This window comes from Drosophila nasuta, chromosome 3, assembly GCF_023558535.2.
Source record: "Drosophila nasuta strain 15112-1781.00 chromosome 3, ASM2355853v1, whole genome shotgun sequence".
NCBI classification, from domain to species: Eukaryota; Metazoa; Arthropoda; class Insecta; order Diptera; family Drosophilidae; genus Drosophila; species Drosophila nasuta.
The window spans coordinates 14,954,258-14,980,364 of NC_083457.1; the positions used below are offsets into that span (position 1 = coordinate 14,954,258).

A 26,107-nucleotide genomic window follows, 5' to 3' on the forward strand; every position below is an offset into this window, starting at 1 on the left:
CAACTCTATGATCAACTGTTTTTGGTGTTGCAGCTGCATCTGTGGCTGCATCTTCTTCATTCAATCTGTGGTAGACTGGATACTAGCTGGTCAACTTTCGCCTGTGGTTTCACTCTCAGCATTTAATTCGCAAAGTTTTCCTTTATCTCGCATTTATATTGTATAATATTGCCTTTGGAGAGACGATGGCTAATGTCCGTGTCATAAGTGTATGGACTTCAGGTTGAACCCGGCTGTTGCTGACTGTGTGTGTGTGTGTGTGTTGATAAGTGCGGGTAAATATAAAATATGACAAATCTTCTGTTGCCGCTAGCATGATTTATGATTTATGCATTTTGATTAAGCTGTTGCGGCTTAAACTGGCTATAAACACGATGCTTGTTCATAGATATTTTTGGCAATGTGCAACAGGTGTGCTTAAATCACGTTCGAATCGAAGGCTTTGGTATAAATTGCGTTAAGGAAATATCTTCATTGACAAGTTACTACCGTGTTTAATTATTTGGCAAGTAATGAGTAAAAAAGAAATGCCACATTATTTCCTTAAACATTTATTTGTATTTTCAAATTTCAAACTTGGCGCCATGTTTTCATTTAACGAAAGCTTTTACGCGCCGCTTAGAGCACTTAGCTTTTGTCACGCAGCACGTCGACAAATTAGGCTGCCGCATTCGCTTAATTGGAAAAAACGCCACACTCCACACAGTGGTTATTTTTTTTAGAGCTTATATGCGATTCGAGCTGTTGATTTCCAATTTTTTTGAATAATATTTTTTTAGGTGGAACAATTATTTAGAAAATATTTACACTGAAAACTGGAGTTGCATCTTGAAAATATACCAGCATAGGTATATTTTATAAATTGATATTCCAAGGTGACCGTTCACCGTTTGAAATTGTCCATTCGGTTTTTTATACCAAACTGACTTTAACGAATTACTTTAATTAAGCTTGCCTCAATTTTCAATGGAAAGTATAAAGATTAATCTGCAATGAAAAGTATCGATTTATTTTCCAAAATAAAAGAATCGATTTAAATCGATTTGAAGACAAATCGTTTTCAGCTCTAGCTTAAGCTCTGAAGCAGCGAGCTTTCGTTTAGTGTCGAACGTGGATTCGTGACGAGCGGTGGGCAGTAGCGACGAGCTTGCAGAGCCAGTTAACTTGCAACACACACACACATAAAAACACAAACACACATCAACACAAAATTCAGCAAAGTGCACAAAGCAAAGTTAAAGTGATTAAGAGTGAAAAAAAAACGGTAATTATAAAGTGTGACACAACGAGCAAATAATTAAGCGAATAGGCATTAAGTGCTTGTGAGTGCGTAAATTAAAATTCAAATTGGATTCATTGAGAAAAGTGCGTAAAAAAGCCAAAAAGCATTCAAGTTTTCATTTCCACACACACACACATACACACGTATACTCGCATACACATATACATACATACTGACACACGTTAGTAGAGTTACCTGACACACAACGCGCCTATCACCGACTACCGCATTTTCTTTTTACTCCAGTCGACAACCCACCCCCCCTTCACCACTCCACACCACTTACGTTTGTACGCGTATATGTATGTTTTTGTGGGTGTGTGAGTGAGTGTGTAGGTGTGTGCGTGAATTTTTGATGGTGCTGGGCTTTCGTTTGGTGTGTTTTCATTTTGAAGGAGAACACAAAAATAAAAGTCGCCAAAGTCGTTGTCGTTGTCGTCGTGCGTGAAGTTTCGAAATTCTAGCCAAGTTGATAAATGTAATATTAGATAAAAAAAAAAAGAAAATATAACTAGCCAACTGCCAACCCACTGCTATAGAACTATATAGCAAACATTTATATCAGCCAGCTGTGCTTTAATTCCAGTTATACAATACCAATTTGGTGTGTTTGGCTCAATAGGCAAATAGCCAAAGCGTTCTTAACTTAAGCTGTGAGAGTAACACACACACACGCCCGCTCACACGCAAACATACATTTAAAGTACTGAGAGACTCAAACTCACACACACACACACATACACATACATATCTGTGTTGGTAACGTATCAAAAAGTAACCTTCAAAGCTTGTGCAACGTTTTGCTGTCGAAACTCTGCAACCGCAACAGCAACAGCAGCAGCAGCAGCAGAAATATACAAATCAGCAGCATCAAATAGTCAGAGAGAGAGGGCAACAACAGAAAAAGTAGCAAAAACAACACAAACTAACTGTAAGTGGAAGCCATTTGAAAACGTAATAATTGAGTGTGAGCAATGTATTGAGTATGCGAAATGAGGTTGTGGGTGCCCAAAGTGTGGGGAGGGGGGTTTATTTCTTGTATGCTATGCTATGCTATGCCTTGTTTGCTTGTATGCGTATCGCAGCTGCAGCAGCAGCAGCAGCACCAAAATGCATTAGAAATTCAAATGAAAACGAGTATGTGAATGTCTGCATATGTATGAGTCTGAATATGAGAGTTGTTGGTGTGCACACATCAATAAATAATTGCAAGTTGTTGCTATAGTATTAAAGTCAACTTTTGACGTTTGTTAGTTGAGCTAAAACAATGTGCTGTGCTGTGCATAAGTCAAAAGTCAAAAGCCAAAAGCAACTGCAAGCTGCAAAATACAAGTATGTACAAAGTACATAACAAACATACATACAAACATACATATGTATGTATGTACATAGGTATGTGCTTAGAATACATGCCTTCGTCATATCGTATTCAATTTGTAAATGCCCAGGTGCTTGTGTTCAGGGCAAACTGCAAAGTGCACAACACCCACAAACACACACACACACAGACACAGACAACTCCCAGCAAGGGACTGATTAACTGTCAGCATGAGACAAGCTTCACCTTTGCCCCCACCTCCTCCGCCACTGTCCCCATTACACTGTGCCCTGTGCACTGTGCACACACACACACATACGTGCATTGTATACCCATTATTACCAAGTGTGTGTATCGAGGCACTTCTATATAAACTACTATATGAACCACTTGATTCAATGCTTTTAATCTGCTTTTAACTGGCAGATCTCCAGTAATTGCTAGTAGCCACCTTTTTACAGGATATTCCTTGCGTCCAGCATTCGCTGTGCTCTGTGCTGATAGATAGATACACACGTTAATAACTCCATTAGCAAAAGTCCATTTGTTTATTTGTTTTATTCGGCACAGTGGAACCCAAAAGGGTGGGCTAGGCATTTCCTTGATTATCGTTTAATTGTTATCGTATATACATAAATACATACATTCATATGTATTTCCTATGTCCAAGGTGTCCACTGTGCACGCCCAATAAAATTTATTATCATAATGTTTTCGTTAATATGGAATGCATGGCGGTCCCATTTTCCATCAATTATCGCTAAATGCAAATTATATTCATATATTTGAATATCTTACATCGTCTATGAATTGTTTGCAATCAATTTGGAGTTGTCTTCACTTACTAAATTTTGTTTGAAAAAGGTCAGTTTTTAATTCATTTCATAATTCAAGTGATGAGCTTAAATTCATTAGTTAATTACACATAAATATATAATTTTATATTCACATTTTATGTAGACAGTTTTATTTGGATAAAGGCTAAAGATAGTTTTGAAATTTATTTGTATGATAAATGTTTAAATTCACAAGCAAAATATACAAAATATTATCTTAATGTGTTTATTTCTTTTATAGAAAATTGCAACTGCAGTTTTCTTTATTTATTTTGTAAAGACGAAAAGATTAGTTTTTGTTTAGAGGTCGAATATATAAAGTAATCTTTAAATTCCTTTTGGTAGTAATTTTGAGAAGTGCAACGTGCAACTTTTCATAAGACAAATATAAATACTATTCTGTAAATGTTTATTTTTCTAATGACTACTATTCCGAATAGGGCAAACTGCAGTTTTTAATTAATATGTAAATTAGTCAGAGTCTTTGTCATGAACAAAATAAACAAAATATTCTGTAAACGTTTTTTTAGTAAATATTAAAAATCAAGCAAATGATGAGCTAAGATTTAATAGCTATAGCTATACTAAAACTATCAATAGTTCCAAGAATTTAAATACCTTTATTTTTCATTTAGCAATATTTAAAAACATTTCTGAAATTCACAATATTTACAAACGCTTGTTTTTGCAGTTAGCTTACATAAAATAAAGCGAAATGCAATGAATCATAATGCAAAAAGTGCACACTAATTTGATATGCTTTTAATATCGTAAGCGATTTAAACTGAATAAATTATTTATTTGTATTTTCAACAAGTTAATTGAATTTCTGACAATTGACACTTCGTTTGCTGTCGCGCAATATTTAAATTAATTTTTGAAAGAAATCCTTTGAAAAAGCTCAATTTAATTGCGGTCAGCTATTCAATTATTTATATGTGTCATGACCAATTATTGGTTGGCTTTGGCAAAACTGAAATGGTTTTAATTTAAAGTATGATTCAATTAGCGAATAATTGCATTGCAAAGTCGCAACTATGTGCAGTATATTAAGTATACGCATTTTACACAAACTTCAGTATATAAATGTGGACTAGATATGACTGCAATTTGTTTAACAGGCAACCGATTAGACCTTATTTAAATGCTCACAAATTGCAGCAATTTAAAATGTCCCCGTTGCCCACAACGTTGCGACGATGATGGGTCTGGCTTTTGGGCCAGTTCATCGACAGATAGAGAGAGATAGAGAGAGACGTGTAATAAGCCAGTATACGTAATTCACAGATTGTTTTCGAGCTTGAATCTGGCAATGTGAAGAGCCAACGGCGCAGCGAACCGAGCCCACAAAGCGCGACGAATGACGCATTCAAAATAAATATAAACAGAACGGCAGTAACAATAATAAAACAACAAAAAACACAAAAAACAACAAAGAAATTATATGGCTGACGGTTGGCGTTAAGCGTCGAATACTCTAAAGATATATACTATATATTCTCTTGGAAAACAAATCGAACTTTTGCTCTGACTGGTACTGAAACTTGCCATTGTCATTTGCCACAAAAATGTTCTTACGTGTTTCTTTTCCTTCATATTCTTCGTCGTCTGTTGTTTTTGGTTTTCGTTATGTTTTTTCGCTTGTTTGTTGTTTTTTGGGCCGAGGGCCGAGATCAAAAAGCTAAGGACAATGCCAACTAATGCGAATATACTCCAGTCTCGGGTACGTATACGTAATGCCCATGCTTTTAGCCGTGAATCGTGCCAAGCGCAGTTCGAGGCATATTAAAGGTACACTTCTATATGAGATATGTTTGTATGTATGTTTTGTACCTCGGAGCCATACATGCGATGCGATTCGATGTACGAGTATGTGGCACACGACATCGTGGAGTCCTTGGCAGCCCTTGGCTCGAGTCGTGGCATGTGGGCGAAAATGTTTCGCATTGATTATGCAACAGTTTGGCGGATTGAGCGTGTAGCGTAAACAAAGCTCAGCCAAAATGCGACAACCCGCATCAAAGTTGGCTGAACTCCAAGCACTCAAAAAACGAGTCTGATCGACGCAGCAGATACTTTGCTCACTTTGCAAGCGAGCTTAGTTTATGAGCAGCGTATTATTTACGGCTTTGTTTACATAGTTGAACTACTTTGAAGCTAATTTACTAATCAATTAGACAAATAGCAATTACCATATGCACACAAGTCGATAAAACTCCGTTGAGCAGCTGAAGGAGAACAAAGCACAGCTAAAAACATGGCATGCAGTGCGAGTAAATGCTGCTCGTACTTACTTATAATTGACTGTAGCATGTCAACATCAGCAACAATAGAAGCAACTACTGCAATAACAATCAGAACAACTAAAAAAGCTACTCGAGTGTGCTCGACTGGGAGATACCCGCTGCGCATTTTGTAGAAAAGCAAATCTGTATAGTACAAAAATACTAAATATGGCTATACGAAAATACTAAAATATAGATAGATAGATGGCTATATTTGGCATATTGATGTAGTACTACGTGCAAATTTGAGTACCGGAAAAGTACTTTTAAGAAACCGAAGGCTATATTTGATATATTGATATAGTATTTAAATATTAAAAAACAGATGTGCGATACTTGGCATATTGATATAATACTGCGCTCAAAATATACCACAGAATGCCAAATTTATGTTCTGTAGAATACTAAAATATACCGTTGGCTATATTTGGTATATAGATAAAATACGAAATTCAAAATATACCAAAGAGATCCAAATTTTTATACCGCCAAGACATTCACAAATACCGAAGGTAATATGTACTTCATTCAAAATATACTGTAGAGTACCAAATTTGTATACCGCAAAAATACTAACATATACCGACGGCTATATTTGGTATATTGATAAAGTACTACATTTAAAATATACCAAAGAGTACCAAATTTATATACCGCCAAAAACACTCAAATATACCGAAGGGAATATTTGGAGTACCAAATTTGTGTACCGCAAAAAAACATAAATATACTGAAGGCTATATTTGGTATGCTGTAGAGTACCAAATTTGTATACCGCAAAAATACTAAAATATATTAAAGGCTCTATTTGGTATATACAGTATATATACAATGAATATATGCACTAGAGGACAAAGTACTACATTCAAAATATACCATAGAGTACAAAATATACCAGATTGTCGGCCAAAGAAGCTTAGATCCAATTGCAGTAGGCAGACAGACAGACAGACAGACTTTCAGACAGGCAGACATACTTAGCTATAGCTCGGCTGTTTCCTGCAGTTATAATACCCTTCTACCCAACGCTTAGCGGATATAAAGATAACTAAAGCAACAACAAGAGCAAGAAAAAGAAGCACAGCAATAACAACGCTTGCTTCTCCTTCGCCTTGATGGCCAGTCAAAGTTGTCACTGAGCAAAGCCAAAAACTATGTATGTCTGTTACATTCCAGACTTATCAAGAGGCGGAGAGAAAGAGAGAGGTTGTTGTTGTGCTGGCATTTACTTGGCGATTGCTCATATTTAATGCATTTGACAGTAATAACGGGTTCCACGCTACGTATACGTAATGAGCGCTAGCTGTCAACTGCTCAACTCCTCGCTGACTGCACTTTTCCAACTGCAAGTCAACCAAAACAAATCTTAGATTGGCTTTTTGGCTGCCTAAATGATGATGTGATCGTCTGACGCACATACAAATGAACACATAAACACACACACTAATAGAAATAGTAGTAAAGCACATTCTCGCTTGTATACACATTAGCATTTGTTGTCGTTGTTGTTGTTGTTGGCCAGCGCCAGGCAAATTAAATGTCTCCGACCAAGTTAAGACGTAATTCACTCAAAAGTCAACACACACGTCGCGTCGCGTTGCTTTTCACATATGGAAACTAGTTACTCAGCGTGGCCAAGAGCACAATTTGTGGCTCATTAGCAGCTACAACAATGCCCCTGTCCACGAAACAGAAAAGTTCCTCTCTGTCTCTATCTCTCTCTCTCTCTCTCTGTCTTCTTGGGATTTGACAATTGTTATGGCCGGGCAGACTTGCTTGACCTGTATACAGGGTGTGCGCAGCAGGTAAACAAAAGTAAACAACACAAACAACTCACGTAACAACACACAACAACAATTTATCTGATTACCAGAATATGTTTTGCAAGATTTACGTGCAACGATCGACAGCTTCACACAAGGGGTTGATTGAGACCTGATCTCTCTCTGTGTTTGCAGTAGCCAAACCCTTCAAGTTGTGTGAATTACGATTGCATCTGGAAGATGCAAAATGTATCTGTTTCACATAAAGTTAAACTGGGATTCCCGACGTCATCCCAAAGACATTAACTGTGTCAGCTTCTCGTTGTAGCTTCTTACTCACTCATTCAACATCTTATTCAACTAACTGAATTTGTAGCTGTGGCAGTTGGCATTATTCGTGTGTGTATTCACGTCTGACAGTGATGGAAGGAGAAGACACTTCTCTTCTTCCAAAAATGTCAGACACAAGGCAAATATTTCAGTTGGCTTAATTACTCGGAAGGCATGGGAAGAAAACAGTTTAGCAAATATCAGCAGTTACGCATGGCAACTAAATAAATACTTTTAATGCAAAACAATTCAAAAGTTGAAAGGCAATGCTGGTATTTCCATAAATAAATGCATTTATTGCAAACAATTATACAACTTGCTGGCAAATGATGAAAGTGCACTTTTACATGCAAATCTAACTAGATAGATCGTTATAATTGGAAAGAAAATGGAGAGATCCGGTTAAGTTGGAAATACCCATAAATCAAACTTTAAATTAAAACTTCAACAGGGAATCACAAAGTAACTAATTTTGAAAGGCGAATCTATTATTATTATTATAAAGCCGTTAGTTATAGGTTAGTGTAAAATCTTTTTAATAATTTGCAGGGAATCACAAAGGGAAATCTATTATTATTATTATAAAGCCATTAGTAGTTAGGTTAGTCTAAAATCTTTTGAATAATTTCTTTGATACTATGTTCAAATTTATTAGATTCTGATCAGCTACTGATTAATTAGTAAGATATTTAGTATTTAGCTTCTAATCTTTTTATAATTAACAATACTGTTTAGATACTAGATACACGAAAAGCGGGTTGATAAAAGATTACTATTATGGGCATATTCGTTTATTTTTAGTATCATAATTTAGCTTTATTTACTGATCAATTTATAGCCGATTTATTCCTCTCCTTATTGAATGTTAAGCCTTGATATTAGAACTGTTAAAAGAACTGCCATATTTACTATTATTTATAGTAGTTCATGCTCTGTAAACTTCAACAAAATTTAAAAATAAAAATAGCTTTAAAGTGCGATATCTAATAGTACATTAAGTGGTTGTTGTTAGCTCGCTACACAAATTCTATATAATGCAGGGTATTTTTCAGCCAAAGCCTCTTAATTAGCATGCTGCTCTCACCTGTTGTTATTTGGTTATGGATGTTTGCCAAGCGCGTATAACGCGTTTATTAAAGTGCAAACATTTGCCAGAATTTGTTAATTTATGTGTCTGATATTCGCTTACATAACAAAAGAAGCACGATTAGAAGTGAGTGTAAGTTTGAATGCAAGTGCTTTCATTGTGACTGCGCTTTTGTTATCATCATCATCATCATCGAATGTGTGTGCGCACCTTGAGCCAGATTACTGCAGCCAATTTAGGCCAATGTGATATATGAGAACACACTTCATTCATATACTCTTCGTACCTGTGGATACTCTTCTGCATTGTTTCCACACAGCAAAAAGGACAGAGTTCAGCATGCAATTAGAAAGCCAACTGCAGCAGCAGCAGGAGCAGCTCAAAAATGGAAAACCCTTTGGGCGTCATTGGCATTGTTTTCAGCTGCCATTCAGCTCGTGACGCACATGCCACAAATAGCAGCAGCAGCAGCAGCAAGAGCAGCAGCCAGGTGGGCGGACAGCTGAGCTGAGAGGCGCACTCGTGCTATGAATACGAATAATGTGAGAGACACTTTCATTGTTACCCCAAAATATACTAACTGAAGGGGGTAAATCAAAACAGTTTCTTAATCAACAAAGCTTTTAAGCAATAGCGCAACTAGGCGTATACGCTATATCACTTTTACCTCAGTTGTCATGCTGATGATCGACTTTTAATCTTCACAGAGTATCTCAGCTTCGGCATCACAAAGATAAGCACGTGTTTTTGTTTTTTGTTCATTCTTTCATTGGTGTCGCTCATTTTTTAATGTTTACTCGCAAATTAGACAGCTTCTTTTGACGGTTGCTTTGGCCTAAGCCCCCTTGGAAGTTATGGAGCCAAGTAAACATTTGTTTTTTGCATTTCGATGGATCGTCTAGAACAGTTCGTTAACCGTTCCACACTTCCAGCAGTGAGTGTGTACGTGTGTGTGTTTGGGTTATTATTGTGTCTGAGTCAGCGATTGAGATAAAAGTGTGTTTTTGGTCTGCTGTCGTTTGCGGCGGTTTCGACCAGTTTTAAGTGGTGACAGTTGGCTTGGCTTGACTTCACTTGGCTAACTGGCAGCTGATTTGGCCCAATAAACAAGAGCGCAGAAAACTCGCATTGAGCACAGTTCAAGTTAATATTTAGGCAAATTCGAACCCGAACTCTCGCTCTCTGTTAAACACTTTTGTTTATGTTTATTGCATTTATCTGACTTTGCAGCGCAATGCGTCTCGATACGAACTCAAATGTGGACTTTAAAGCGTTCGACTCCAGCTCCAGTTCCAGTGGGATCGTAAGTCAACAAACACTTAAGATTGTAGAAGATATTTTTACTGATTTGTGTGCTCTTCTTGCAGATTGTGAAATTGGACAATTTGGCCACTTGGGGTGGCTCACAAAAGACGGATACACGGCTGCCCATAACGGACTATTCCACACTCGGCGGACCGCGACACAATTGCAGTCCCTTTCCACTGTCCAAAGATGTCAACAATCGTCTGGTTATTTGGTAAGCATAATATATTAAATTAAGTTGTTATTGAATTAGATAACTGAAGGTATTACTCTGAGTAGAAATGCGTTTTTAAATGTGTGCAAATTAAATATAATTTATGAATGTTTCAAGCTGTCAAAGTTAAATTTTATGATGTGAAATGTCACTGTTAGGCTTTTAACTTTGCTCGCTTCTAAATTCAATAAATTATATTTAATCTTCTCATATTATAACCAATGCAAAGAGCACTTCAATACCTTTCGATCTATTTTTATGTTTTTAAGACTCGCAAATATATTTTGCTCTGATAAAAAATTACTATAGAGAATTAAGAAAGCTAAAGTCGAAAAGGCTATTCTTAAAATATACCAAATTGAAAGACGCGAAAAATACTAAAGTATACCGAATGGTATATTCAATATATAAACAATTTCTACAACGTTAAAATACTAAAATATGACACAAGGAATATTAGTATATCGACAATTTTTGCAATGGAAAGATACTAAAATGTACCAAATGCTATATTTAGTATATCGAGAATTTCTCCAACGTAAAATACTACAATGGTATATTTGGTATATCGACAATTTTTTGCAATTGAAAAATACTAAAGTTTACCAAATGGTATATTTAGTATATGCACAATTTCTACAATTTTTATCCGATCGCAACCAAATTTTCAGTCATCAAAATACTGTAAAAAAAAAAAATCATATCAAAATGGTAGAAGTTATTTAAGAAATACTTTTGTATGGAGAAAAACGCTTACTGTAGGTCTTGTTTGCTTTGGCTGATAGTCTAGTATATTTTGAACTTCATGCTGTGAATGGTAATGTATCAATATATATATGAAACACGCAGACTTTTGTATTTTTCGGTATATTTGCGGTATATAAATACGGTATATTTTAGGGACAAAATATCGCACTGTTTTTCTTTTATTTAAAATGAGAAGAGGGTATCTCACAGTTGAGCACACTCGACTGTAACTTTCTTACTTGTTTTCTTTTATTTAAAATGAGTATCTCACAGTCGAACACGCTCGATTGTAGCTTTATTACTTGTTTAAGCAATGGTATTAATTTGTGATATTACTTTTCAGGGATGGCGACATGACCACATTGGAGGTGGACGCCATCACGAACAGCAGCGATGAGACCCTGACTGAAAGCAATAGCATATCGGAGCGCATTATTGCCGTCGCTGGCAATCAGCTCAAAGAGGAACTCAGCACAACGGTGAAGGGTAAGAGTGAGAGAAAGAGAGAGCAACTCAAGTCTTTTATCTACCATCTCTTACATATATTATATGTTCCATTTTTCGTTTAGAATGCCGCATTGGGGATGTGCGTGTGACGCGTGGATACAATCTGCCAGCCAAGTATGTTCTGCACACTGTTGCACCCGCCTACAAGGAGAAGCTCAAGACGGCCGCCGAGAATGCGCTGCACTGTTGCTACAGGTGAGCCAGACTATCAATCTAATATCTTTACGAAAATACTAAAACTACTCTTCAATCATCATCCTCCATAGAAACGTGCTGTGCAAGGCCAAGGAGTTAAATCTGCGCACAATCGCTGTGTGCAATGTGAGTGGCAATCAGAAGAGTTTTCCTGCCGATGTCGCGGCGCATATTGCACTGCGTGAGTAAAGATTCACTTCAAATAGTAATACCAAATTTAGTAATAAAATAGCTATTTCCAACATTTGTGTTTTCAAAGTTGATTTTCGTTTTATGCGGGATTTTATTTTGCATCCTGTATAATTTCAACAGCCATCATATTTCTGTACGAGATTAATTTGATTTCAAATTCTTTTTGTCGTTTAATAAATACTCATTTAACAAGATTTTTTACAATATTGATATTTCCATTATGACAGCTTCATAATTTTGCATAGCATTTGTGTTTTCAAAGTTGAATTTCATTTTATGCGGGATTTTATTCGGCATCCTGTATAATTTTAACAGCCACCATATTTCTGTGCAAGATTAATTGCATTTCAAATTATTTTTGTCGCCAAATAAATACTCATTTAACTAGACTTTTTATATGTATAATTAAATAAATAAATAAATTACTATATAGATTATTTTTTTATCAGTTTAACTTCTAACAGAATGGAGATTGGAAAACTAATCATTACTTATTTATTAGTTGGATTGCTATTTAAGTACCTTAAATAAATTCAAGATCTATTATTTTTTGACTAATTTGTTTATTTAAAGTCGTCTCTAGAGTATTTAATAACTAGTAATCACAGTAAATAATAAACAAAGCTGAAGCTAGATAACAAGTGCACCCTTCAGATTTGAGTTGATTTGTATTGATTTGTTTGACTTGAGCTTACTAATGACTTTCGTGGATATCTTATCGCTTCCTGCTATTTATAGTGCATTACTAAAACTGAGCTTATCTCCCTCATTCTGTCTGCCATGCCATCGTATCCATTACAGAATTCCACAGCTCTGATAAATACTTTACTTATTCAACTGCATTGCTTTCTCTATTCGTAACCAGGCACCATTCGTCGTTATCTGGACAAGTTTACACTGCAGGTTGTGATACTGTGCGTCAACAGCAGCGAGCGTGGCACCTACGAGGTCCTAGCGCCGCTTTACTTTCCCCGCGATCAGCTGGAGGAGCGCAGCGCATTGTGGCAGCTGCCCAAGGATACGGGCGGCGAGTTGGGTGAACCTCAGCATCCTGATCCCGATCGTCAGATACGCATCATTCGCAATCCACAGCACAGTCACAGTGTGCACATGCGTCACCATCATGGTGAGTGTTCAAATCGATGACGTCTGTGTGCCTATCGACAACGTTTATCAGTATCAGTATCCGTATCAGTATCAACTATCAAGTGGCGGTTATCAGTGCGGTTGTGCGTCTCAGTTGTGTTGAAGTTGATTTTGACACCAATTTCTCTCTTGTGCTGGTTTCTTTGTTTGGCTCTTAAACAGCTGCCGATAATGTCGATGTTGATAAGATTAGAGCCACCAACACACACATGGAATGATATATGCTTTGGTGTTCCGAGTGTCCCAAACCGAATCCGAATGTGAATGTGAATGTGAATCCAAGTTCGTCAAATTGCCTCCACAATCATTGCTAGGGCTTCAGTTACGTGCCAAAGACGCTTTCGTGTAGTTCCAAACGGCAGTTGCATTAATTACGCATACTTTCCATCGCTTTGCAATAGTTCACAACTGATTTAGCAAACTAATTGCGTTGCAATCCAATTACGCGTAAACTCTCAACGTTCTTCACCCATTTTGTAAGTGTAATCGAAGTCAAAATACTCCAAATTCAATGCAAATCTAATCAACGTGATTTCGTAATGTGAATACTAGTGAATTTACATTGTTTTTAATAACAATAATAAATGCGTGTGAATAATTTCAACAATATCCGCTGGGTGACGTCAATGTTGACATACAAAAAGTGTTGCATACTTTCAGGCTGTTCGGTAAAAGGGAACAACTCGCTGCAACGGGAAATTTTAAGGGAAATTTCCATGTTTGAAATGTAGGGAAATTTAAAGAAAACTGCCAAGCAGCCATATTTGAAATTAAAAAATATTATTGTGCAAACAAATTAAAAGTGCGCCTCTAATTCCCAACTTGATTTAATTGCACATACACATAATCCAACATGCGCACATACACACACATTTCGCACGTGCCTCTGTGGCTGCCAATTGCACTTTTTTGAGTCTCTCTCTCTCTCTCGCTCTTTCGCTTACCATCATTCCACGTTTCTTTTACGAATTGCACACACACACAATTGTATTCCGCTGTGGCCAAACACACATCCGTTGCAGCGGCAACCTTTAGTATGATTAGTTCGGGGACTTCTGTGGCTACCCTCGCACATTTGGGAACTTTTGCAATTTCTGCTTCAATTGGCAGTCATAAGCTAACTGACTTCCCTTTGCTTTTTATGATTGCTACTAAAAGTTGTTATACTACACACACTCGGTAATCGATTTGGAATCTCAGTTATAATTTACAGATTAGTTTTTATGACTACAGTCAAACATTATTATTCCATATACTTATCTCCAAATTTATTTGCTCATTCTAATAAACAGTTCGAACAAGGTAAATTTAAGTGGGTAACTTGAAAGCATTTGTTTGATCAATGTTTAACAATTTGTATAATCAATTTTTGAGTGCATGTTTAGAAATATGACTTAACAGTATATTTAGATGGATCGTTTTATTCTTAAATCATTGATTGATTTATATTTTTTTGATTGTATCTTCTTTTTCTTTCCAAAGAATTATCTTGCAATATCAAATGTTGTTGATTCCACGTAAAGTCGTAATTTCTATTTGTTTGTTGAATATTAGACATTCCTTGGCCTCTGCTGATGGCTTCTGATGATGTTCTTTGTTGGCCAGGAGCTTCTGCTGCTGTTGTTGTTTGTGGCATTACGCAAGTGAATCAAGAAGGCATAGGCAAACATTTAAATTAACTGTGTGCGGCTTATCGTGACAGTTAGTTGAGATGAATGTCAGCCACGTTTTTACGTTTTTAGCTGATTCTGTTGTTGGCCAAGTTCTTTGCTTGGCTCGCTTAAATCATGTCGACGTTTGAAAACAACTCACAACGCAACTCGCTTATCGTTTCATCTTTCGCGTCCCTTTTGCCGCTCTCCATCGCTCTCAGTTGCTTCTGCTTTCGTGGAGCGAAGCGCAGTGAGGTGGCGCCAAACAAGGGGCGTCACACACATTGCCTCCTTTCAAGTGACTTCTCTGCTCTCGCAACGTTGTCGCTGCTTCAGCTGCTGCTGCAGTTGACACAAAGCAGCAAAGCAGCGTCCAAAAGCTAACGACGTCGGCGTCGCGTTCAGTTCATATCAAATTTCGCAGCACTGAAGTTGCGGATAAGAGCAAAAAAGCTAAACGCTGATCAACAAACGCATTGAGGCTGCGACCTGATAATCCAACAAAAACATAAAACCAAAACAAAAACAAATATGATAAACAATTCATTTGAGTTCTCATGTAAATCTTGCTTAGCCACATCTCAAAATACGCTTCAGCTAACCTCTGCTCTCCCTCTCTCTGTCTCTTTTCTCTCTCTATCTCGCTCAGCTGACGACGACTCTGACGTGAGTCCACACGACATGGAGGGCAACAACTCGGATCTGGAGTATGGCGCCAGGGATATGAATGGCCTCAGCCTCAACTCCTACAGCAGCGGACTGCAGGCACAAATACAGGTGCGAAATCGAACTTATTTCAATTCGATATACGATATTAAGACAATCTCTTTCTTACAAACAGCGCGATCTGGACAGACAGCATTTGCTGAGCGATCGGCCCATAGCTGGCATATATGAAAGCGTCGTTGCTGATGGCATTGAAAGCCCCGAACATCAAGATAGGTGAGTGCTTAAAGCAGCTTTAAAGCTCCACAAAAAGTTGCTAAATAAGTTAAGCTCATTAATCAGCTGAAGCTATAAATACGTTTCATTTAAATAGGGGGAAATACTCTGTCTCACTGTACTTTACCTTATCTTGTAATATGATACATAAATTATAGTTTTTAATGAAGCTTTAAAGTTCAATTAAAACTTGTTAAATAGTTTTAGAGTCTAAATCAGTTAAAATTATAGTTTATTATCAAATTTAAATGGTCTAATATTTGTACTACGTTAAAGTTTACAAAAATAGTTCTCTCTACAGATATTGCATTATATTACATATATTTAAAAGCTTTATAAAGCTAATTGAAAAGCTGTTTAATAATGAAAGCCCATTGATACGCTTAAAATGCATTCAAATATTAATTTGAAATGGGGTAGTTGACAACTTACTATTGCCTCTCCTTGTCATTTTACCTTTATCTTGCAATACATATATTGAAAAATAGATTAATCCATTTCGATGTGGAAGCAATAAAATGAAGCTTGCAGCAATAGATAGTTGCTAACTTTTTCTGTGACTAATAGACTAACTACTAAATGATTCATTAATTAATGCGCCATATCTTCAGATAAACGCAATGCTTAAATGGGGAAACATTCATATTTAAATAGATGATTAGTTCTTTAGCTTAATTTCACCATACCACATAGTTTATTTCATATGGTATGATATATAATGTTAATCAAACAATAGTTTGGCAAACTTTAGCTACACGTTCTTCCTTCCCTTCTTGTTATTACTGCTTGTTTGCTGGCCAGTTAGTTTGTTGGTTGTTTTCATTACGCAATGTAATCATTACAAGGGCACGTAAACAGTTGCCGTCATATCAGATGCTCGCTTACGTCATTAACAACGTTTACACTCTCATAACTGACTCGTCTGCAGTTCATAAAACTGTCACAGGATTGCCTGCCATTGCCCTCCACTCCACTTCATTCCACACAGTTCATAAACACAAGTGTAATACAACGCATAATACTTGTAGATAGATAAATATATACAAATAGATTCATATATTTCGTTGAGGGCGCGTGCCGGAAATATCTTAAGCGGCTAACAAATGACTTCTTTGACCAGCCAATTCCATTTCCATTTCCATTCCCATGCTTGCTCCTTTCGACGACGCTTCTATGGTGGCTATGCAAATTTTACAGGACATTGGCACGCGATCCTATATCGTGCAATTGAAGACCACTTCTTATACAAAGTATACACATGCTTACATACTTATTACTGACTTACTTGACCTGACTGAGTAACGACGTCATTGTCCTGTGGCGACGTCATCAATTGCATGTCCGAATTTCGGTTCATTTGGCATTTTTTGGGGTCATTTCCTAAAAATACAAAAGAGTGTGACGAACTGCGAATGGGATTATTCTTGGCAAGCCTAAAGATAGTAAATAGCGTTATTATCAATTATGGTTGCGAGGGTTCTTTCAGCAGTTGCTTGACAAAAAGTTCTTAAGAATTCAAATTTATTTTTGTTTTTTGTGTTTTTATTAAGTGGAGAATCTGTACAGCATATTTAAAGTACCTTAACAACACAGGGGTGGTAAATATATAAAAAAAACCAAAACCTCAACACAAATATGAGGATTACAATCAAATTTCAATAACATCTGCATTGATTACGCACAATTCAAACTTGAACTCAAAATATTCGATTTATTTTAATTGATTTGAAATTGTGTTGAACATCAAAACTATATTTTATTTCTATTTCAACTTTCGTATTGTATTGTATTTTCTAATTTATGAATGGAAATGTTATATTTTCTAATTCATTCAAGAAAGTTATTCCCAATTTATATCCACATTTTAAAAAAGTGAAGGGAAATTTGCTAAATTTAAAAAAAAATGACAACTCATTAGACAGCCCTCGCTTGAGTTTGTATTCACAGTTAGCCTTAATCTTTATTGCGTCTTAATTTGCATTTTACTCAACGAACAAGCGAACGAACGAATGAACAGTAGTAAGTACGATTTGAATCCAATCCAATTGAATTGGAAACTGAATTCAATTCCCAGTGTGCATAGAGAATTACTTAAAAGTAAATCGCACAAAGCTGAATGCCAATTCGGCGTTAACTTGACGTTCAATGTCAAATTTTCAATTTCATGGCATTTTTCTGTCAACTTAATTATGGGCCAATGATCATTGCAACCCGTGTTGCCAGCCCCCGTCTTCCCTTCCCCTCGTACTCGTACTTCGACAATTCCTGAACTCAGAGTGTAATTCAAACTCGATTCAGTTGCAGTTCATTGAGTGCATGCAAGCAAACAACCACACAGTTTGTTTCATTTGGTTATTGGGGTTGCTCGGCAGCTTGTATCGTGTGTCATCGCATTTTGTTAGGCATTTAATAAATCTTAATACACATGTATTTTATGTATGTCCTCGTAAGTAATCGCCGTCAAACTGTCAGATTGTCAGACAGTCGCTCGGTTGGTTCAATGTATTGAGCCGGGTTCATGTGAGGAGAGAGACAGAGAGAGAGAGTGTTGAGTTGAGTTGAAATGATGTGAAATGTTATTTGCTTTCGTTTAAATGAAAATAGCGCATACGTCACGTTGTGCTGTCGAAAATGTGGCACGAGAACTCGAAATTTGACTGACTTAACTGATTCATTGGACAAGCTGGGGAAAGTGTTGGAGGGTAGAGAGCCTGACATTTGCATTATGCGATTGGCGGCTGTCAGGTAAAAGCCTGGCATGTCCTTGGACAATTTACTGTCCTCCCACAATGTTCAGCTAGTTGTTGTTATTACTTGTCTTCGACTGTGTTGATGTCATTGCACAGTTAAAAGGGCGCAGACGCAAGAGCAACGCACACACAAAGAGAGAGCGCAACTCAGAGAGAGAGAGTCACAGAGAGAGAGCGACTTCCTGACTCGACTCTTGGTGTACACACGTACACAGATGAGTGATGGGCTAGAACACAGTGGGGAAGTGGAGCAGACGAGCGGAGGAGCAGACGAAGCTGAGGAGCAGACGAGCGGAGGAGCAGACGCAGCTGAGGAGCAAATAACCGAAGAGAAGAGCAGCCGCTGTTCAGTCGAGAAACGCAGCTCGTGGCGAACGGTCGTTGTGTTCGCGTCCCCCCCGCAAAAAGAAGAATATAAAAGAAAAGAAAAACTGTTTAGAATAGAGGAGATTGGCAAATCAGATTTATATAAATCGCAATATAGTTTACTTATATAGAGTTACACTCGATGCTATAATCGCGCTTCGCTGTTAATAATAAACATTTCACGCGGCTTCCGTACGCAACGCAAAAGTCTGGCCAAAAGTTTAAAATAGAGAAAATTAAAAGCTGCCACAACTCAAGAAAATTATTGAGACATCTATTTTTAAATAAAAGGCGAAAAACAACAGCGCGATTTGCGTCAATTGGAGGAAAGTGCAAGGAAAAAAACACTACGCTGAAGCAAAAGAAAAACATTTTCCATACATTTCGATCGATATTATATACAGCAACAAAATAATTGAACTAGCACTAGCAAAGGGAAAGGCAACAACAACAACAACAATAACCCACCCAAGAGCAACCACATAACCACCCAAACACCCACACACCAACACAAACGCACACAATGACAATGCTCGAGGGCATGACGTCCATAGACTTGGGCTCCAGCCCCATGCAGGAGACAACCGGGGACATGATGGGACCCGATGAGCTCATGGAGACGCCGGAAGAGAGGTAAACATGCTCAAGAAATCAATTGAAATTGAATGATGCGCTGTGATGCGATGCGATGCGATGGGAGGTGATGAGATGGGTGGCAATCCAATCAATTAAAGTTCATTGTATGACGACGATGACGTCGCCGCTTTTCACTTTAATTGAAGTGTGACGTCATCGCGTGCCAAGTGACCCACTACCCGAAAACCCAAGAGAGATTTCCAACAACTACTTGCCAGAGATTTGTGTGTAGTTGAGGCTTAAACTTCAACTTCAGTTGTCGTCTATTTATTTATAGCCAGCAGCGAGATATGCCACGAGGCATGTCGATAAATCCTTTAGACAGCTCATCAACCGTTGTGCATTATTTACGACCCTGACAAGTAATGGGAAAGGGAGCGAAAAGGGGGGCGAAGCTGTCAATCGAACTAAACAATGGCATGCAATTTGCGGGCAGGAAGAGAAAATAGAAATATTATTATGTGGTATACTACTATAGTATAACTTGCCATGGCTACAGGGAAGACTGCCTAAGGCAACCCACTTGCCACCCACAGCAAAGTAGAGTTCTATTAACTAATGGATACTGTATCTACTCCAAAAAGTGCGCACGATATTGTGTAGCTGCAATAAAAACTGCATTTTAATTTATCAGATGCAAATTCACACGCCAATTGAGTAGAGTTTGTTATTCAAGCTAAAAAGTGTAGAGTATCAAATATACTCTATATATATGTATATAGGAGCATGTGAGTTGGGTTCATCAGGTTTATCATCTTATTTGTGCAGACTGCGTCACAATGCGACGCATTTTTGGTTTACAACCAATGTTTTCCGGGCGAAATTCTTATCTTCAACTGTCTTCTCTTTGGGGGGATGCAGATGCTGTCTTCGTGATTGTCGTTCTCTTATCACTCTGCTGAGGATATCTGGCTTATCATCGAGTCAGCTGGCCAGCTACCGGTCTTAAGTCCACTGCGTCACTTTGCAGCATCAACAAAATAAAAAACTCATCTAAAAATACATTATAGCCGGAGCAACAATTGGCTTGGCGTGTGTCGGACTCAGGCAGCAAAATTAATAACAATAAAAAAAACTGGTTGATTAACACCATTTGTATATTTCAAGTCAACGATTTACCCCAATTCTCTGACTCACTTTTGTGCGCTACATTTAGACAAAAACAAATGCTACGATTCCAAAGAAAACAATTTGAAATTCTTAGTCAATAATGAGTTGAGCCAGATGTAATAATGAATATAATTGTGCAATTATAACATTTACTTATATCATTTTCTGCAGTTTACTCAGCATTTGTTTGTGGTTTATAATTAATTTTACCCTTTACCGACAGGGTACAAGAGTATTATAACTAAAATTCTGGGATATTTTGAATTTGTGTTTTATGATTCATTATACCCAATACTCACAGTGTAGAAGGACTTTATAACTAAGAATCTAGTATATTTTCTCTTCTATAGTATTTTTAATATAGTACTATATAAATATATCAAGCAAAGCCTTCGGTATATTTTAGTTCATTTGCGGTCTTGGTCCATTTTTAGAATTTAGTTTTTTTGAAAATGAGTAGCGGATATCTCAAAGTCGATTACACTCGACTGCAGCTTGTTCACTTGTATAATTTTATACATATATGTAATGAGTATTATTATTTATTAAATAATCGGAAGTTGACTCCACCCAGTTCAACATCATTTACCTTAAAAAAGAATGTAATTAATGCAATTAAATTAAAATATTTGCAAAATATTTCAGTTTTAATTTGTTGAATGAACTCGTTCTCTTATCTTCCTTCTGTTAATATCTAAAAAATGCTTATTGAAGTTTCGAGTTCAATGTGACAATATAGCAAACAATTAAATTGATTATAAATGAACATTTGAACAGCGGAAATCACTTTTCAGCATTTTCACAATTATTAAAGCTGGTTTTTGGCACGAACATTAAAAAGTAAAGCAGGCAACCGGTGAATGTTCACTGCACCTTTCAAAATGTATAATGAGCCAGACAAATAAATGCAAACACTAAAAAAATGTGGCGAGCATTTTAAACAGTTTGTGAGGCAAACAAAACAAAACAAAACAAAACACAACAAGTAGGAAAACTACAGTTGAGTGGGCTTAACTTTGAGATAGCCTCTACTCATTATCAATAAAAGCAAAGAATGCGGTATTATTCCTAAAATATACCAAATTAATATAACCCAAAAATACTAAGATATACCAAGGGATGTGTTTTGGTATATTTGTATAATACTTTATTCAAAATATACCATAGTGTGCAAAATATACCATAGAGTGCATAAAATATACCAGATTATCAGCCATGGCTGTTGACACTGATCAAGAATATATATCATTTATATGGTCTACCCATTATCAATAAAAACAAAAGAATGTGGTATTATTCTTAAAATATACCAAATAAATATAACGAAAAAATACTAAGATATTTGTATAATTCTATATTCAAAATATACCATAGTGTACAAAATATACCATAGAGTGCATAAAATATACCAGATTATAAACCATGGCTATATTGTCTTTGCTGTTCATGCTGAGCAAGAATATATATCCTTTATAGGATCGGAGATGCCTCCTTATTTTATTTCCTGGAGGCATAAAGCTATAATACCCTTCCACCCTCTGGGTAGCGGGTATAAAAAGTAATATAGCCCAATTTGTAGGTTTACTCGTGCTCCTCATGAAAGTCGGGCAGATTCATATGACTGACAGGCGAATAAACATTAACTCAACATTCGCATTTGCATGATCAATCCACACATAGAGAATTGTATTGTTGCCAGTTAGCAGGGCTATTAGCACATTATCAATAACAACAATAATAATAGCCAATGGAATAATCATTGAAATGTAGATCTAAATGGAATTTATTCTCTATTAATCATCTTTCAGATACGAGCGTCTCTTGCAGCGGGCACAAGTTGAGGATCTGACTGAAGTATCTGGCATTGGCTGTCTCTATCAGAGCGGCGTGGATCGTTTGGGCCGACCTGTGATTGTGTTCTGTGGTAAATGGTTTCCAGCACAGAACATTGACCTGGAGAAGGTGAGAGTTAGCTAATGAAGAAGTTGAAATCAATTTGTATCTAATACACATCTTGGCTCTTTGCAGGCACTGTTGTATCTGATAAAACTGCTGGATCCAATTGTCAAGGGCGACTATGTGATCGCATACTTCCATACCCTCACATCCACCAACAATTATCCATCGCTGCATTGGTTGCGTGAGGTCTACAGTGTCTTGCCATACAAGTGAGTCTCTTTCGAACTATTTCAAATACAACAATTATTAATAATCTATGCCTTGTAGATACAAGAAGAATCTGAAGGCCTTCTATATTGTGCATCCCACGTTCTGGACGAAAATGATGACTTGGTGGTTCACCACATTCATGGCGCCCGCCATCAAGGCCAAAGTGCATTCGCTGCCCGGCGTCGAGCATCTGTACTCGGCCATAACAAAGGATCAGCTGGAAATACCCGCCTACATAACCGAATACGATATGGCGGTAAGTTTGCCCTTCACATTCCCATTATCTGCTATTATATGTGTTGTGTACTATATAATCTTTTTTCCGTTTTTTCTCCCCACAGACCAACGGCCTGCATTATTTTAACCCCGTGCCGACTGCCTCGTAGATGGCGGCCATCGTAGCTGTCTAGACAGCTCCACATATACTTCTATAAAATACAGATACAAGTACAGATACAGATACAGATACTTACATATATACACAACAACATACTGACACGTATAATGAGAATTTTTTATAAATTTTATAGAATTGTACTCTTGTTTTCTTTGTTAACTATAAGTAACCCTTTGTTTACTTGCGCTTGCGACGCAAGCATTGTTGCATTATATATAATTGAGAGAGTAGATCGTTGGATAGTAAGCGAGCTGATCATAGATACATATACATACATATATATAGAGAACAACCACCCCGAAAAGAAATTATGTAAAACATTCTTATGATGTGCATAAAATGAAAGCTATATAAATTGTTAATTTGCTACAACTAAAATTAGACAAAACAAAGATATAGGCAATTTTTTTAGGCAAGTTGAGAAGCTAAATTACTTAGCACGCTGAACAAATTGACAAGTTTCGATTAGAATGCAATTTAAATTGATCATATTGTTATAGTTATGATTGACAGACAAAATGAAATATTACAGAACGGAGATAGTACTTACTATATACTAAAATATGATCCCTCAAAATGTATTATTATGGTGCGAGTGGGACGAGAAGAGAAGAAGTATCCGTACTCCCCGAAAGAAAAAGAAATACAGATACGTACATATTATAAATTCAATTGTAATTATACAAGAAAAACAAACAAAAAACTAAATTATACATATACATACATATATATATATTAAATATACACACTAAAAACCAAATAAATAAACGATTATTGCGCATGTGTGCAATGAATTAAAACAAAACCCCAAACAAAAATCGAAAGTAATTATATATATTTTGAACTTGTTAACGGAAGGAATATGCCGCAAAACTTTTGTAGATACTTACTTACATACTCAATTAATTAATTGATGAATGCATTAATTAATGAACTTAATTAAAGTAAATCTAATTAGAGCTCACCGTAAGGCCCGCAATTGAAACACCAATAAAAAAAAGCAAATGAAAAGGAGAAACAACCTAACGAGTAATCAATGTTCAATGTTAAAATGAGATTAAGTATGTTAAATGGATACTACACACACATACACACACACACAACACTCACACACACACACAAACACACTCGAAGTCCTTGTTATTCTTCCATGCACAATTTACGCTCAAAAACGATCAAGTTACAAAATTACTAAACGTTTTTTCTCGACTTAACTAAAAAAGCACACGCCACATTTTTGACTAATTGGTAAACAAAAAACTAATCACAAAAACAAAAAAAAAATAAAAACAAAATTAAAAATTAAGCAAAATGTAAAGAATTCGTATCTAAATGTAGTTAAATGAATAACTGTTTCAATTAAGGCACAAGCGCGCTACCAAATCTCAATATTGGACAACCGAATCAATTCTAAAACGCTGAACAACAACAACAACAACAAACCAAAATGAAAACTTAACTGCATAAACAATTACAAGAAGCAAACACCAAAATAAATCAAGCATCAATAAAAAAAAACGCAGAACCTTAAAAAAAACAAGATTAAAAATGCACTCAGGGATTGATTTAAAGCAACCAAAAAAGTATATATGATGATGATAAAAGACAAAAAAAAACAAATACAAACAAATTTAGATAAAAGACATTACGCTTTTTTGGAACCACAGCAAATATCGTAAGCCTTTTGCATTGTTGCGCCCATTCGCAAGTCGTCGGCTGCCTGGCTAGTACCTAAACCGTAGAAATAATTTAAAATTACTAAGCGAAACTAAACGAAACGAAAACCAAGAGCTAGCATTTAAATGATATGATATGGTATATGAAATTAGCAAATGTTTTTAGGCTCTTTACTAATTGATAGAAAACCAAAAACAACTTTGAAACAACTCTTTTAAAACCCAAACATCGTCGAACAAACATAAACTCTAAAAAAGAAAGAAAAGAATTACATATATAAATTATGCCAAAAAGTAACTTAAACATTTTGTATTGCTAACAAAAATTAATCAAATTATATTTATATGCTAGTTGACAAATGTATGGCAATTCAATTGCTTAAAACCTAGTACCATACTATATAGTATATAGTATACATAAACATATACATATATATTTTTGTCACCCACACAGACACACGCATAACTAGAATACCCCAGAGATAGAATACTAACTAGAAAAGTGAGATAGATTTCTTCGACTAGCTGCAGAAGCAAGTTCATCAAATACTTGCATACTAATACAGAGCCCACAGAATATAATTTATACTATACAACAATTACAGTGAGATAATCATACTTGCATACGACTTTACAACAGCGGATTAAAATATATATTCAGACATAAAGTACTAACACAAAATAAAATAATATTGTTACTAAAGTAAAGATCACACAACAAGATCAACAGCAATGCATTTTCTATAGCGATCTATGAGTCCATTACTCGTATAACCCTAAAAATCCCAATCCAAGTTATGCCAAGTGTTCCTTTTCTGAAATTGTACAAGTACTTTCTTCAGAATTTCCTAATTCTTTAGTTCTGTGTAGATAATATTTATGATTTAACAATCTATTGAGCCAACTACAATTAATTAGGCAACCATTTCTATTGGTCTTATTTATCAGTTTTGTTATCGTCCCCCCCAAACAATTATTGCTTTAGAGAATACATTATGAAAGGTGATTTGTTGCTAAATAAAGAAAAAAAAAGTAATTGTACCTTACTCGAAAAATTCTGCGATTGAATTTATTGTAGCGTAATATTGTATTTTTAAAATTCCTTATATACATAGTTGTTAAACCAAAATTCTAGTACTTATATATATAATAATGACAAGTTACAATTGAAAGATAATGAAAACCAAATAGATGAAAGAAAG

General features: G+C 36.2%; 1 protein-coding gene across 6 annotated transcripts; it reads left to right on the forward strand.

Annotated features, from left to right (window-relative positions):
• Nucleotides 1-1,107: 1,107 nt before the first annotated feature.
• On the forward strand, nucleotides 1,108-24,874 carry LOC132793741 (protein GDAP2 homolog). Of its 6 annotated transcripts, none has more exons than XM_060803801.1 (13): nucleotides 1,108-1,264; nucleotides 10,132-10,204; nucleotides 10,269-10,420; nucleotides 11,511-11,653; nucleotides 11,737-11,869; nucleotides 11,941-12,050; nucleotides 12,927-13,187; nucleotides 15,509-15,636; nucleotides 15,701-15,801; nucleotides 22,472-22,625; nucleotides 22,692-22,831; nucleotides 22,890-23,088; nucleotides 23,174-24,874. In XM_060803801.1, exons 2-13 carry the CDS (start codon nucleotides 10,136-10,138, stop codon nucleotides 23,216-23,218), a joined length of 1,635 nt encoding a protein of 544 aa, XP_060659784.1. In that variant the 5' UTR covers nucleotides 1,108-1,264; nucleotides 10,132-10,135; the 3' UTR covers nucleotides 23,219-24,874. The 6 variants fall into 6 exon arrangements, with proteins under 6 accessions (XP_060659784.1, XP_060659785.1, XP_060659786.1 ...); XM_060803802.1 differs by lacking the exon at nucleotides 1,108-1,264 and adding an exon at nucleotides 1,904-2,213; XM_060803803.1 differs by lacking the exons at nucleotides 1,108-1,264; nucleotides 12,927-13,187 and adding an exon at nucleotides 1,912-2,213.
• The last annotated feature ends 1,233 nt before the right edge of the window (nucleotides 24,875-26,107 follow it).